A 14409-nucleotide genomic window follows, 5' to 3' on the forward strand; every position below is an offset into this window, starting at 1 on the left:
AGCCCCTTGCCTATCTGCAGTTATTGAAGGAATGTTATTGGCAGATGCTGAGAATTTTTTTCCATAGAAGATTGGATTTGGGGCATTAAACTTATTAATATTAGTAAAAGCACAGATCATTACTGGCTTTGAGTCTGTATATGCAAGCTCCAGGAGTTGGGAGCATGCAGGTGATGCCTCTGTTGGTGATACTTCTGTATTGAAAAGATAATTATAACTGAGGAGTAAATCAGCTTCAGTTTACCATAGGTACAATTGACTTGCTGCCATCATTTATGTCTCTTGTGATGGCTGTACGGTTGCTTGTGTCTTAGGCTTCATAATTTACAGTCTCACAGAAATGTATGTTTATATTTAAGCTGAGCAATAGCGCAACTAATGAAAAATAGAGGAAATTTACAGCAGTTGGTGACTGATTGGATAAGTATCTAGACATTAATTGAAACCTGAGGACTCCCAGCTGTCTTTCAATTAAAAATAAATAAATAAAAAGATAGCATTTTGGACAAAGAAAACTCTTTGCTACGTGGTATTTTGTAAGCACTCTTCGTGTTTATGAAAAATGTGGTTGTAATGGAGAGGTGGAAGGCTGGAAGTCTTTTTTTAATCTCTGTTGAGGATGCCGTTGAGTCGGTCATCTCTAGAGAGATGGCATAGTGTGCTTCTGTGCTGTCACTTTGTGAATGTACCCTTCTTGCCCAAGCTTGGTCTTGTGAAAATGTCTAAATTTTCCCATTATGTGCTTAGAAAGTAATAAAACCAAAGCCATTAGCCTTCACTCGTCAGATCTGTATCAAGAGAAATATTCTTCGGCGCAATAAATCTGATCGAGTGTTCGACGTTTATATCATTTGAATTCATTCTCTGGAAATGGGCCTTTGAAGGTAAATTGCGTTAAGTAGGGCAGTTTAAATTTTTAATACAACCTTATTGTAACAGTTAGCAAATGATTAAGGTGCCAAGGGGTGCGGGGGGCAAAGTGCAAAGGCATGTTTTGTGAGATCCGTGCTACGTGCTGCACGATGCCTGCGCTCTGGACTGCTGACTTTGACAGCTGAATGTGCATAACAGCCACAAAGCAAAGTCGTTAGCCTTTGGTATGGAGCATATGGCTTTATATCTCATTTTGGATTGTGGCATTGATTCTGGAAAGGTGTTGCTTCATCTGAGAGTTTAGCAGGCGTCTTAGTAACGATATATTTAACTGAGAAAGCAACAAATTTAAGGCAAAAGGTCGTATTTGTGTTTGCCTTAATAAATCTTCAAGCCATATGCTTCTGCTTGCAACACAGTTTGTGTAGTGAGTAAAACTTAAGTTTGTTTTTTAATTTCCTTGGATGCCAGATGCTTTCCAGATTGTCTAGCAGATTTATTGGCGTATTTGCTTACCTAATCCTGAGAGACAGAGATTTGCATCAAAGTTAGGAATAAGAGAGATGCGGTGTAAATCATAGTTACCTATGTAAATAAAAAATGTATGCATTGGTATTGATTAGAGATATTAAATGCTGAGCCTTATTTCTGTGACTGTTTTTAGTCCTGATAAAACAAGAGTGGTTCCTCTGAGAGCCAAAGTGAAAACGTGATTTCAGTGAAAGTATCACAAAAATATCAAAGGTAGCATTAAATTGCAATTTTATTTTTATTTTAATGGGAATTTGATTTAAAATATTGCATAAAAATTGGCACTAAGCTTGCTCATTATAGTGGAGCTTAATTATAACTGAAGCAGTGTTTCATAGTTGAGAATTCACGTATGCATCCTGTTCACTTGCATGATGAAATAGCCCTGTAGTTGTTGAAAACTATTTGAATCTCCAGTTATAAGATCAATTTAATAGTGAGAGAGTTGTGTTTGTGTGTAGTAAGTTACAACTTCAAGATCTCTTGAGGAGTTCTTTGCTATGAGAGTGGTGAGGTGCTGCAACAGCTGCCCAGAGAGGCTGTGATGCCCCGTCCATCCCTGGAGGTGTTTAAGGCCAGGTTGGATGGGGCCCTGGGCAGCCTGGGCTGCTATGAAATGCGGAGGTTGGTGGCCACACGTGTGGTAGGGGGTTGGAGATTCGTGATTCTTGAGGTCCATTCCAACCCAGGCCATCCTGTGAGCCAGTGTGATGTATGCAGTGAAACTTTCAACTTTGTGCTGTTTCCCTATGTTTGTGTCATTTCTAAAGAGCCTTGCTCAGTTCCACCTGGTTTTCTAGCTTCTAGCTCCTTATTGCATGATTTCTTATAGTTGGGGTGTGAAGGATGAGTTTAGGCTGCATGTAGAGCTCTGTAGGGTGCTGAGGCGCTGGCTTTTGGGCTATTCCAGCAGTTGGAGTTACTTTGACCAAAGTTTCTTGGTAAATGCAGACCACTGTGCTTTATCTCATGGCTTTGGTACTAGCCAGGTGAGTGCACCCACATCTCTGTGATGTGGGTGGCCAGACACGCTCAGTCATGTTTGAAAAGTCATGGCAGTTAGGTGAAATACCTGGTGACTGGAAAAAAGGCCGTGTTGCATGTGTTTTTGAGGTAGAAAGGATGTCCCAGGGAAATACTGACCTGCCAGCTTCACCTTAGGGCCAGGGAAGATCAGGGAGTGATCCTTCTGGAAGTTATGCTAAGGCACATAGAGGAGAGGGAGATGATGTGGGATAACCAGCATGGCTTCACCAAGGCATGACCTGCCTGACCTAACTAATGGCCTTCAGTGATGGCATAACTGCATTAGAGGACAAGGGAAGATCACTGAGGCCATTGGGGTCTGGAACACAGGCCGTATGAGGAGAGGCTGAAGGAGCTGTGAACATTCAGCCTGGAGAAGAGGAGGCTCAGGGGAGACCTCATTGCTCTCTATAACTTCCTGAAGGGAGGTTGTGGTGAGCTGGGGGTCAGCCTCTTCTCTTGTGTCATTGGTGATAGGACCAGAGGGAATGGTTTCAAGCTACAGCAGGGGAGATTCAGGCTGGACATGAGGAAGTATTACTTTTCAGAAAGGGTGGTCAGGCACTGGAATGGATGCCCAGGGAGGTGGTGGAGTCACCGACCCTGGGGGTGTTCAAGGAAAGGCTGGATGTTGTGTTGAGGGACATGGTTTAGTAGGAGCTATTGAGAATAGGTGAACGGTTGGACTGGGTGATCTTTTAGGTCTTTTCCAACCTTGGTGACTCTATGATCTGCCTGGACTTCAGTAAGGCCTTTGACATGGTCCCCTACAACATCCTTCTCTCCAAATTGGGAAGATGTGGATTTGATGGACTGTTCAGTGGACGAGGAACTGGTTGTGAGAGGAACTGGTTGTGTACCCAGAAAGAGGTGATCAGTGACTCCATGTCTGGATGAAGATCAGTGACAAGTGGTGTCCCCCCGAAGTCGGTGCTCTTTAGTGTCTTTGTCAGTGACTTTGGCAGTGGGATTGAGCGCGCCCTCAGCAAACCCAAGTTGAGGGGTGAGGTCAGCATGCCTGGGATGGGATGTCATCCAGAGAGACCTGGACAGGCTGAGCAGTGGGCCCAGGAGTGGTTCTGAGGTTCAGCAAATCCAAATGGAAGTTCTTGCACCTGGGTTGTTTGCTTTTATTCAGTAAATAACTTACATAATTGTTACGTTAAATCCCAATACAAGAACAGCCCCGACGGCTTTAAAAGTGGATGCTTACATTAATGCTTCCCACTGAAAAGCATTTGTGGTTAGTGCTTGCTCCTACAGCTATTACTGCTGTCCTGTTTTTGTGGAATAAATTTATTTTTATTGAAGGCAATTATTACAGGCATGAAATATTAAGCTAAAATACAGCGCTCTGAGTAGGTATGCTGCTTGGTGCCTTAACTTCCCACAGCATGCAGATGGGCAGCACAGCGTTCAGCAGGGCAGAAGCAGATCATTTTTTTCATCTGATGAAACATGAAGTTGTTGATGTATCAGCTACAGCAGTGTGTTGGGCTTACGTGGCAAGGTTTTGGTAGCAGGATGAAGCCAATGAGATGAGACTACCAATGGTTAGTGGGTGATGTGAACAGAGCAGAGACTTTCTGTCAAGGCATTGTGGTGATCCATGAATGTGTGCGTGAAGGGGAGGGATTGCATTAAGATGGAGGAAATCTTTGTGTAAACTTGGTTTTTCCCAGTAGTTTAAAAAAAAAAAAAAAGAAAGCATTGGTGATTTTTGTCTCTTCTATTGTTTTTCAGTCATCCATGAGTGAATGAAAGTTAGTTCTTCTGTAAGTGGAACAAAATTTAGTGCACGTCATTTGCACTGTTCAGGTCTGAACTGAATCCAGTGTTTTCTCTTACTCAGATGCAGTGAAAAGTAAATAGTTCTTGGATGTGATTTTATGGGAAACCAATTTTTATTTAAATCAGTGGTAATTCGAGAAGGCTGTTTTCATCTCCTTTAAAGCCGTGCTGCTCTCTTAGCAGTAATAAATGAGAAGTATCACCAAATTTCAGAGGGATTGTATGGCCTTCCATTATTTGAAGTGCTCCTCAGTGAAAAGCAGCGTAAAAGGCGCAGCGGTAACCCTATTCATCGCCTTCGGGAAGGAGAGCCGTGATGAAGTTGTTGGTCACTCTGGACGTTTTCCAGGACATGCCTGAAAAACAGGGAAAGCATTTCTCAGGCGAGGTGAGATTTCCCTAAATGAAGCCGTTGTGCAGCGCTGAGGTACCTTTGGATTTTGGGTTTGGGAAGGTGGATCCAGATGAGGCCGCCTTACCTTGTGCCTCAACCTTCTTGGAAGGAGTGGTTTCCCCTCAGGCCTCTGACTTTCTTGTCAGAGTGTAGACTTGAATGAAGCTGCGCTAATGAGATTTTAGAGACCCAGCTGCCCCTGCGAAAGCAGCCTGATGCTTCTGCACCAGAAGTTGACATATGAACAGCCCTTTGAACCGCTGAAAGACAACTCTGTCAGATCAGTTACTCTGGCAACAGCGTTTCTAATGGTGATTAGCTCTGAAATTGCACACAATGAGGAGTTGGTTCATTAGGGAGGCCTTGTTCTTGGTTTCAGGGAGAGGGTTGACCTGATATCCCCACCTCAAGGGCGTTCAGACTTGGGGAAAGGCAGCCCATTTCCTCCGAGCTGCTGAGAGGGGAACAGGAAAGCTTTGTTTGTCATCTGTGGAAATCAGCACAGGTTTTCACTGCCAACAGTTAACTGAATGGGTCTGTGAAGGAGCCGTGGTGGTTTGCATACAGATCTGACGAGCCATGGGAAGCTCTGCAAGGGCAAGCAAGCGCTGCGAGGCCACTTACAGGCTGCTAGACCACCAAGCCTTCCTGCTTTGCTTTGCTTTGCTTTACTTTGTTTTACTTTGCTTCCAATCCAGAGGGAATCAAGTTAGTGGGACCGCATGCAAACAGCAGTTTGCTTAACAAAAAGTCATATTATGATGAAAGTGGCAGAGGGTGGGAGATTGGTTTTGTTGTGGTGAGCTGGGGTCAGGCGGGGAAGAAGAGACGTTCAAGTGAAGAGCTTCCTATCCCAATGTGCACATTTTATTCGTCCTCCAGAAGAGGAATTTCACACGCTTTTGATTAATGAGACCTTAAAGGAAAACGCATTTTCTCGCTATTGTAGTTTGTGAAATTAAATTTGCACGTACAGCAAAGAGACATCAGTCTTCCCCAAAGACCAAACGTTTGCTAAATGTAAATATGCCTGGTTTATAACTCTGAATATTCTTGGCATATTTCCATTTATTTTCAGAAGAGTTCCTAACTTTGGAAATAAGTCGTATTTGCTTTTTAACTTTATGTAGATGGCTTATAGTAAAAATCTCTCTTAGTTTGAGTGTGAAAGCAGAGAGAATGCAGTTTGTGTTCTTTTCCAGAATAGCTAAAATATCTGTCTCTTGCTTGATTATTTCTGATACTTGCCACACAGAGTAAGTTGGCATTCATCTGTTCTAGAAGCATACCTTAGCAAATATATTTATACTAAATTCAGAAGCACGGAATAATGGTTCGGATGAGATGACACCCAGTATCTGCAGGCCTAAAGTATTTCTGCTTTCCTTTCTTTGTTCATTTTATAGAACAGCACTTACTTTGCTTGCATAGCTTTCTCTGGAGTGATGTTTCAATTTCGAGCACACATTAATCTGAAGCTTTTGACTCTAAGCAGTCTTAAATTGGCTAATGAAATACACTGGCTAGCTTTTATTACCAGAAATACAGAAGGATTTGCATGTACCACAGCTTACAAGAGGCATACCTGAACTTACTGATCTGTTTGTCACAGAGGTCACACATAGCCGCTCGGTTGTCTGAACTGTTCTGTTGTTGCTGCTGCAGTTGGGAAAGCAGTATTCGTGCTGATCTAGGAAGACTGTGACAGAGATGCTCGTAACTCCAGAGTGAACCTGGATGTGCTGTTTAAGGATTTTTCCTAATGCAGACTGGTTAACGAGTTGTTGCTTTGAGACATGACAGAGGTGTAATAACAGAAACAGGCTTGGAGGCTGAACGAGAAGTATAGCTGGTCTCTGGTGTTCTTACAATTACGGTGTATTTTTCTTTTGCTACACAACCATTTAACTGTGTATTTTTCCTCCCTAACTACTGCGTCTGAAGATCTCAGCAGCAGGAGTTAGCAGGTCCGTGGGGTTTTTACTGCCATTTTAAGTTTTGTGTATTTCGGGGCTTTTTTCTCTGGAATAGAAGGTGTAGAAAATGTGATTTTGTAGCAGCACTGCTGAGGAGAGATATGCTGAACCCCTTTTATTGACTTCTGATAGGCAAGATTTAGGTTTCATCTCTTCTCTCAAGGTAGCTTTAGAAAGAGCACAGTGGGTCTTTTGACAGTCCGGCGATTGCCCTGCAGATGATCAGTCACATCTTTCATATGTCGCAAACTTTGAAGGGTCACCGTACTCCTTTAGGCACTTCAGAAGCTCAAATCCCCTTAATATCCAAGGGCAAGTAGCCCCGAGCACTTGAATATTGAATGCAGTCTAATTATGGAGTGAGAGCTCCATGACTGCAATGAAAGAAGCAAAAACTGCTTGGTGTCTGAAAGGAGAGCAGGTCGCCTAATGAAGGAGGGGGAGAGGCAGGAAGGATCGTGCTCTGGTGGGGCTCGTTGCCGAAATGGAGGAGGAATTGGGAAGGTTTGGCAGCTCAGATGGGGAGTTCCATTAGGGGGTATGTCATCTTTCTGACTGAGGGAAAGGCTGTGAAATTTGAGGATAGGAATGGTCTCTTTTCAAGTTTGAAACCCAATTTTAAGAAGGTAACGTTAGATCTGCTGTGATTTTTTTACCATTTTTGCAGTTGGCAGGATCATTTACCCTTGGTGCTGCTCTGTTATCTTTGGAGTAGGATTTCCAGCTACCTTGTGGCTCACCCTTCACAATCCTATCTATGTACATATTTATATGGATTTATGTGGACAATTTGCTTTATTACAAATCTTGGCTTGGCTGTTGAGCTTGTCCTTTGTGGTTGTATCCACAACACTTGCAGTTTGAGCACTGCGGCCGAGCATCCCGTCCTCCTGTTCTCACCTCCTCCAAGAAGCAGGAACACCCCTTGGCAGTCAAAGTCTGTGCATTTCTGTGCAAATGGCACTGAAGTGGGCTAATAAAACCATGCCTGCTTTAGTAGTGCTTCAGCTAGTATTCAGGTAATCCATTTGAGTAGCTAAGTTCAGACTGCCTTGGGAATGCTTTTTTTTTTTTTTTTTTGTGAATTCCTGGCGAGATGTTTGGGCAGGACTGCATGATGTTAGTTAACATAATGTAGGCTACATTCAGACTCGAGGAAAGAAATAAGTGTTTTCCTCAACTAATTACCCCTCCTCCCCCCCTCATGGAGAGTGGAAGATTTTGCTGAGAAGGTAGTGTGGTTTTAATTCAGTTTTGGTCTTAATTTGGGTCTTTACAACGTGATGAAGACAAATCCGTTCACGTATGTTAAAGTCTGACCTTAGGTTTGCTCTCTACGTTCACTAATGTGGCTTAAAATATTTTAATATATGGCTTTCTAGAGTCCAGATCGATAAACCAATGGTTCTGAAATGACAGAGTGCTACGATATTCCTCTGTAATTTAAACATGATTAGCTGATGAAGGTTATGATCAATATGGCAGGGGAAAATAAATTAATTGATATCATCCTTTCAGGATGATAAGGGGCCTATTGGAGGTGGAATGTAAGTAATGAAGCTGCTGCTTCTTATATACAAGCCATTTTTTATACAATATATTCTCACTAAATCATAGTCATGCCATCACTCATTTACATGAAGAACATAAGCCATGGACCAGTTTGTTATTAAAATTGCATTTGAGGAGAAACTGTATGCTTACTCTGCTAAACAGTACCTGCCTGTTTTGCACTGCATCGAGGCATTTACATCATTATCTTTTGATGTTCTCTGAATAATACAGATTGAGTGCTGTTAGTTTAATCACAGCAAGTTTCTGTGCGACTTCTTAAGTAGATGCCAGTCATCATTGCAGTTCTGACTGCTTTGGCAGGGACAAAGCAAGTGGCTGTGGCCTCCGTTGCAGAGTGTCAGGGCAGTTCCTTGATTTTTGGAGTAAGAAATAAGTATTGATGTGATCCAGCATGAGTTTGTATGCTCAGTGGAGTTTGAAAGCTGGGGTCTGCATTAATCTGTGTATTTGGTTTAAAGTTAAGCTGTGCCTAGTATAAATTGAAATTTCAGTAGACTCCAGCATACTTGAAATTATGTAGGATCTGAAATGGTGTGACTTTTTAAAATGGAAAAGTTGCAGGAGATGTGTGGATGCTGCTGTGTTTCAGATGGGCTCTGTTTCCTTTTATATATATGCACATAAAATATTTATGTATATATGTATTTTTAACCAGTGTGTTAACTTGTAGGCGGAGATATTAATGACAATAATTACATGAACTAGAAATCACAGTATAGCTTCTTTTTGCAAATGGAGAGGCTGCTCTGAAAGTAGTGCCTCCTATTTTATTACCTTGGCCCATGATGTCAGAGGCAGATGTTGGTGATATGACTGCAGAGGTTGAACTTCCCTGCCAATATTCTGTTACGTTTTGTTGCTGTGCATCTGGCTATTTTGGGTGAATTCCTGGGAGTATTTTTTCTAACTTGCACACTAGAATTATCCCCTTCTGTTTCAGTCTTACTGGTTTAGGTGTACTTACCTGGTGGGCTGGGACAATTTCATCCACGTGGAGAACAGAGCTCTTGGCTCCTGTGAAGCATCCATCATCCTCATTGGATGCACTATGCTCAGTTTTTGAAGCAGCCTTCAACAGTGGGAAAAATTATGCTGTGCCCTGTTTTGTATTTTGTATATTCTGCATATTTTTGACTTGCCATATTTTTCAGTGTTGCCTGTAGCTTATCTGCCCGTATGTTTTGTTTTTGTTTTGTTTTTTAGTTGCTCAGAAGATCGTTGCGACGAGGAAGAAGCAGCAGCTCTCAATAGGACCCTGCAAATCCCTACCAAACTCTCCAAGTCACTCATCTGTGTGTTCTGCCCAGGTTTCTGCTGTACATATCAGCCAGGTACAGCCTAAAATCAGTGCTTGCCTTAAAAATGAGCTAATAGGTTGCTTTTCATCTCGTGTGTGTAATGTCACCGCTCATTTTCCTGCTTGATGTAGGTAGTTGGCACTTCTTGAGAGGCATCAGTGATCTGTAGTTTAAAGCAGTGTTTTTAATTGTCTTTGCTTTGTTTCACGTAACTGTGGTGGTGACTTACTTTGGCTTTCAACCACTTTTCATGGTACTGATTATGCCCAGCAGCCTGCTGCTCTGAGCAGACCAGTTGTCACAGTAGCAGGATTTGCTGTATGGCTTTTTAAAATCACCTCACAGTGTTTGTGGTTAATGGTCTCATTCAGTAGTATGAGCAGTAGTACCTGGTGTATCTGAGTGCTTGGCACTAGGATTTTACTATGGTTACCACTGCGTGCAGTTGTAATTGCCTGTCTCTGCTGATGCTCAATTGAAATGATTCCACCTAATGGCCTGGCAGTGTATATCACTAATGAGATGATAGATAGAGGAAAGCAAAACAGAAAGCTGCCTTTATTTATGGCAGGAAAACACGCTGGCCTTGAAGCCAAAGTGCTGTGTTTTTGGGAACATTTGGCTAATACTAAAATTTTTTAACATGCACAATTTTTACCCACATGCATTAATACTGACTTCTGTATTTCTGCTGTGACATCTTCCCTCATTGTCTTTTTCTATTGACAACTGATAATCTGTGTATATTCACAGGGTGGATAAATACAAGCTCCAGTGTTGACATACAAGCCTTCTGCAGACAGAAGAACTGTTTCCCACTGTGCTCTTTCACTCTTGATAGTTAGATTTATAGGCCATCTTACTGGCCCCTCTGGTATATGACCAGAACTGTGCCCTACTGTCCTGATTTTCACTGGAGCAGTTGGAAATGTCTGATACCCACCATTTCTCCTGGCAGATTTCTAAGTCTTAAATGCCAGTAATGTTTTCTGGTGTTACATAGCAGTCCCGAGCAACCCATTTCACATTTTGTTCTGTCAACCCTCCTGCTTTTTAGCAAAACCAGCATAGTAAGAATTACGCTCTCTTTGTGAGAGAGAATTTTTTTCTCTCACTTGCCATGTCAGTGTCTTTCAGAAGCGCTCTTTTAAAATTTGGGCCACTGGATGAAGGTTCTGGTTCTCCTGGTCTCCTTTTGTACCCCAATGGAAGCCTCCACCATTGAGTTAACTCTGCAGGTGTGGAAGCCAGTTTAGCTATAGAGTTCTTTGCATTGCAATGTTCAACCCAAGTACCAGCCTCACATTGTGACTCTTCTGAAGAACTGTTCATGGTGAAATATGTTCCTCATATGGAAGAACTTCTTCAGTTTCTTGATGTATATGACATTCAGCCACTTTCTGACCGGGTCATTTCCCTTGGCACTTTGAAGTAGCCCACTGCTTAAAATGCTTTTCTCCTGATCCAGTTCCTCCAGACAGTTCTATAAGCTGATACTTTTAGACCAAGATGAATTATGCTGTATAGAACTTCAGTACTGAGACCCATCCTGTTTGGTGGTTGAAGAGGAAAGTTGCTGTGATGGAAGTGTGTTACAACGTGTTTGAATGGCACAATTTCTGTTGTGATCTTATTCTTGGATCTTATCAGGACTTCTTTTCCTCTGCTGGTTGTCATATAGTTTTTAAAGACATCCTACAGAGGATAGGTGATGATACTTTTTACAACCCAATTTTAGCCAAATACATCCCTGTTCTGCATTTTCTTAAAACAGTTGTGATTAATCTTCTTGTTGATAAAGCCTGTTTGGTTAAGAACATGAAATATCTCTGTTCTTAACAGTTTCCCACTCAAGGACAGTTTGGACAGTGGCAGCAAATACCAAATTCTAGACAAGTATTTCACCTACTTCTTGCCAGGAATAAGAACTGTTTGGGAAAATCAAGGTAACTTATGTGATAAGAATCCCTGAAATCTATTCCTATGATCTTGAAATAATGTTCTTTACCACATTTGTCGAGTGACATAATTAACAGAAGTAATAGCAGCTCTGCCCAGAGATGCCTGTCTTCTGAGACTATGTTTGGATCATAAACCTGCTTCACATCTTACTGTCTTGATGCAGCACTTATTGGCAGTAGGACCTTGGTTAGAGTGAGTCCTTATCCTAGACTTAAAAGAGTATTACAGATGCAGTTCCAAGTTCCAGGTGGTTTTGAGGATAATTTACCATCTCTGATCCTCACAAGAGGATTGACTCGTGTTCTTTAGAACATCTCTTTGGACGTGATGATGCTTCACTGAGGTTTCCCAGAAATGCTGTCTTTAGAAGGCACTGTCACCTGCATTCTCCACAGGAGTTAAGATCTTCACAAGTAGTGGTTACAGATCACTGCAGATAAGATGATTTTCCTTCTATGGTTAGATTACTCTGGCAATCCAACTTTGTCAAACTCTATGATGATTCTGTGTTCAAGAGCTTGACCTTCAGAGGAGAAAGAGTACAGTATCACCATACCCAGGCTAGCCCTAGGGGTAAATTCTAAAGCTTAATTCATGCAAGGACTTCTACACAGAGTAGTTTCTGTTTTCAAAGTGTGGAAAGCTTGTGTATTTGGATGTGTGTCTACACTTATGTTAGTAGTCCTAGTTGGTGAGCATCTAGGTCACGTTTCTGGCCAGAAAATACTCTTAGGTATGCCTATGCTTGGTGCATATGTATTTCCAGACTGCTGTCTCAGGGAATGTGAGATGCTTCCTATCCCAGTGACAGAACTCTGCTTCTATTTGCAGTAGGTACTGCTTTTGTTTTTCTCCAGCTTTTTTTTTATATTGTGAAGGTGAGGGTTTTACCTGCAAGCCTTTGATAGCCAGGGTCAGTAACCTTTGGTGCAAGCAATTCACATCCATTCATGGGCTTTCAGGGCAGTACAGAATTCATGCATAGTATTTTTTTCTCAAATTCAAGGATATCATTCACGATTTTTCACATTCTGGTCTTTCTGAACACTTCAAGAACTAGATTGAGTTGTAAGGCAAGGAAGAGCTGCTGTTTGTTGAAGACATTTAGTCTTCGATGTATTCTACCAAGGATCAAGGTGTATCAGAAACTGTCATGTGAAGTGACCCCATACCTGATAACCCATCGAGTGGTTACCCTAAGATGTGTCTGTACCTTTTGCATAGTTTGTTGATAAAACATGTGAAAATCACATGACATTTGATACCTTTCTGTATTTTGTGGACTTTGCCTGTTTAAGCTCTCTGGGAGAGAACTGAAATGACAACGTCCTTGCCGTGTGTGCCAGCACTTTTCCACACATGCCTGTAGTACATGACAGAGAGGGGGGCCTTAAATGCCACACTCTCCATGCTCTGAATTTAAGAATATTGCCTGAGAATTGAGTGCTGTCTTGTAGGCCTCCCCCAGCATCATTATTCATGCAGAGTGTTCATGCACACTGCTTCCTGGTCAGCAGTGTAGCATTCCCAGGAGATCAGCATTGCATCTCTGAAAGGTATGGGGTATATATACATACATACTGCTAAACTGCAGCTCAGGCACGGCTAGCATTTGAGCTTGCTACCTGCTGCAATCTCATAAAGATGCATTACTTATGGCTTACATCAGGCTTCCAAAAAGTTTTTTACAGCAACGGTCTAAATACATAAATTAAACTGTTGCAAGAAAAGTGCAGTCTGCTTAATCGTCCATTATTTTACTGTTTGTGAGACCTGATTGTGGTAAGTAGTAACTAACAGGGTACCATTATCTTATTTACAGTGGGGATCACTTGGGAGAAATGTTGTGTTATAATTTGCACAATCAAATACAGAAGTGCAAATTGCATTTAGTGCCACTGCAGCATTCATCAGAATGCTTTGTATGTGCAAGATTAATTTTAAGTAATCCCTGATGTTCATTTAAAAATAAATGTAAGTACATGTATTTCCCTTTATTCACATGCACAGAGCACATGTGCAGGGAAGTGTGTTCTGCAGGACTGGGATGTCACATTTCAGTTCATCTGTTGGTGCACTTTTTCTTCCTTTCTTTGTCCTCGCAAGACCGTATTCATATTCCTATTAGTTTTTATAAAGTCTACTTGTCTCTTTTCCTTTCTGAGGTCAGTTTAAATTTCAGGCTCTGACTTGATCTTCTTTTAGTTCATGAAACAGTGCAGTATTGAAGCCTGTTGTCACGTGCTGTTAATTGAAAGTCATTGGTAGTTTCACTGGTAACTTTTCTTGGATGTGCCAGCCTACTTTAGCCAAGCTGTCTTAAGTTCTCTTGGTACTCAGTCTTGAGCTCTATCAGTCTGATAGGTCTGACAGGAGAAATCTAATCTTTCCTCTGCTTTTTCATTACAAGAAAAGGCAAATGCTCCTTGGATTAACAAGTCCTAATATGTCCCAAAGGATAAGGTTGAACTGTACTGATTTCCTATATTTGGTCTTAGTGCAGAGGGTGAGACGTACTGAAATCTCAGCACTTATCTGTGTGTAGGTTTGAAATCCAGTGTGAAATTTGTATTCTGTGGCAACACAATCAAAGCTTTCTGGCTTTTGCTAAGGCAAGGAATAATCAGTTTCATCTTCAATCCATCTTTGGATGTGTCCCTGCGTTTGACCAAAATCCCTTGAATAAATTGGACTCCTACCTATAATGTTGTCAGAGATAATGGGGCTTTCAAGAGCAGCACTGTACACAAGTGTGCGGAGAAGAAATGTCCTGACTAGGGAATTTCCTGTATTTCTGCAGAAATGCACTTTTCCTTCCTCTTCCCCAAGAACAGAAGGTGCAGAAACCAAATGTGTTCTGTCATAGAGCATGGAATCTCTGCTTTTGATCAAGGTTTGCTTTATTCCAACTGCTTCTAGGCTCCCTGAAGCTCTGGCAATCTCATCTGTTTTAGATGTAGAACCTGCTGCCTTCATGTTCTCC

The 14409-nt window shown here is 41.8% G+C and overlaps 1 protein-coding gene across 3 annotated transcripts in view; it reads left to right on the forward strand.

Moving 5' to 3' along the window:
* Positions 1-14409, forward strand: part of AGAP1 (ArfGAP with GTPase domain, ankyrin repeat and PH domain 1) — a 288426-nt gene that overhangs the window by 106508 nt on the left and 167509 nt on the right. For all 3 annotated transcript variants that reach the window (XM_042822094.1, XM_042822096.1, XM_042822095.1), the window contains exon 7: positions 9370-9497. In XM_042822094.1, the coding sequence (XP_042678028.1) occupies positions 9370-9497 (128 nt within the window). The remainder of the gene's footprint in view (positions 1-9369; positions 9498-14409) is intronic.

The sequence above is a fragment of the Centrocercus urophasianus genome, unplaced genomic scaffold (assembly GCF_019232065.1).
Source record: "Centrocercus urophasianus isolate 14NV4802_14NV808 unplaced genomic scaffold, USGS_Curo_1.0 seq_20, whole genome shotgun sequence".
Taxonomy (NCBI): Eukaryota; Metazoa; Chordata; class Aves; order Galliformes; family Phasianidae; genus Centrocercus; species Centrocercus urophasianus.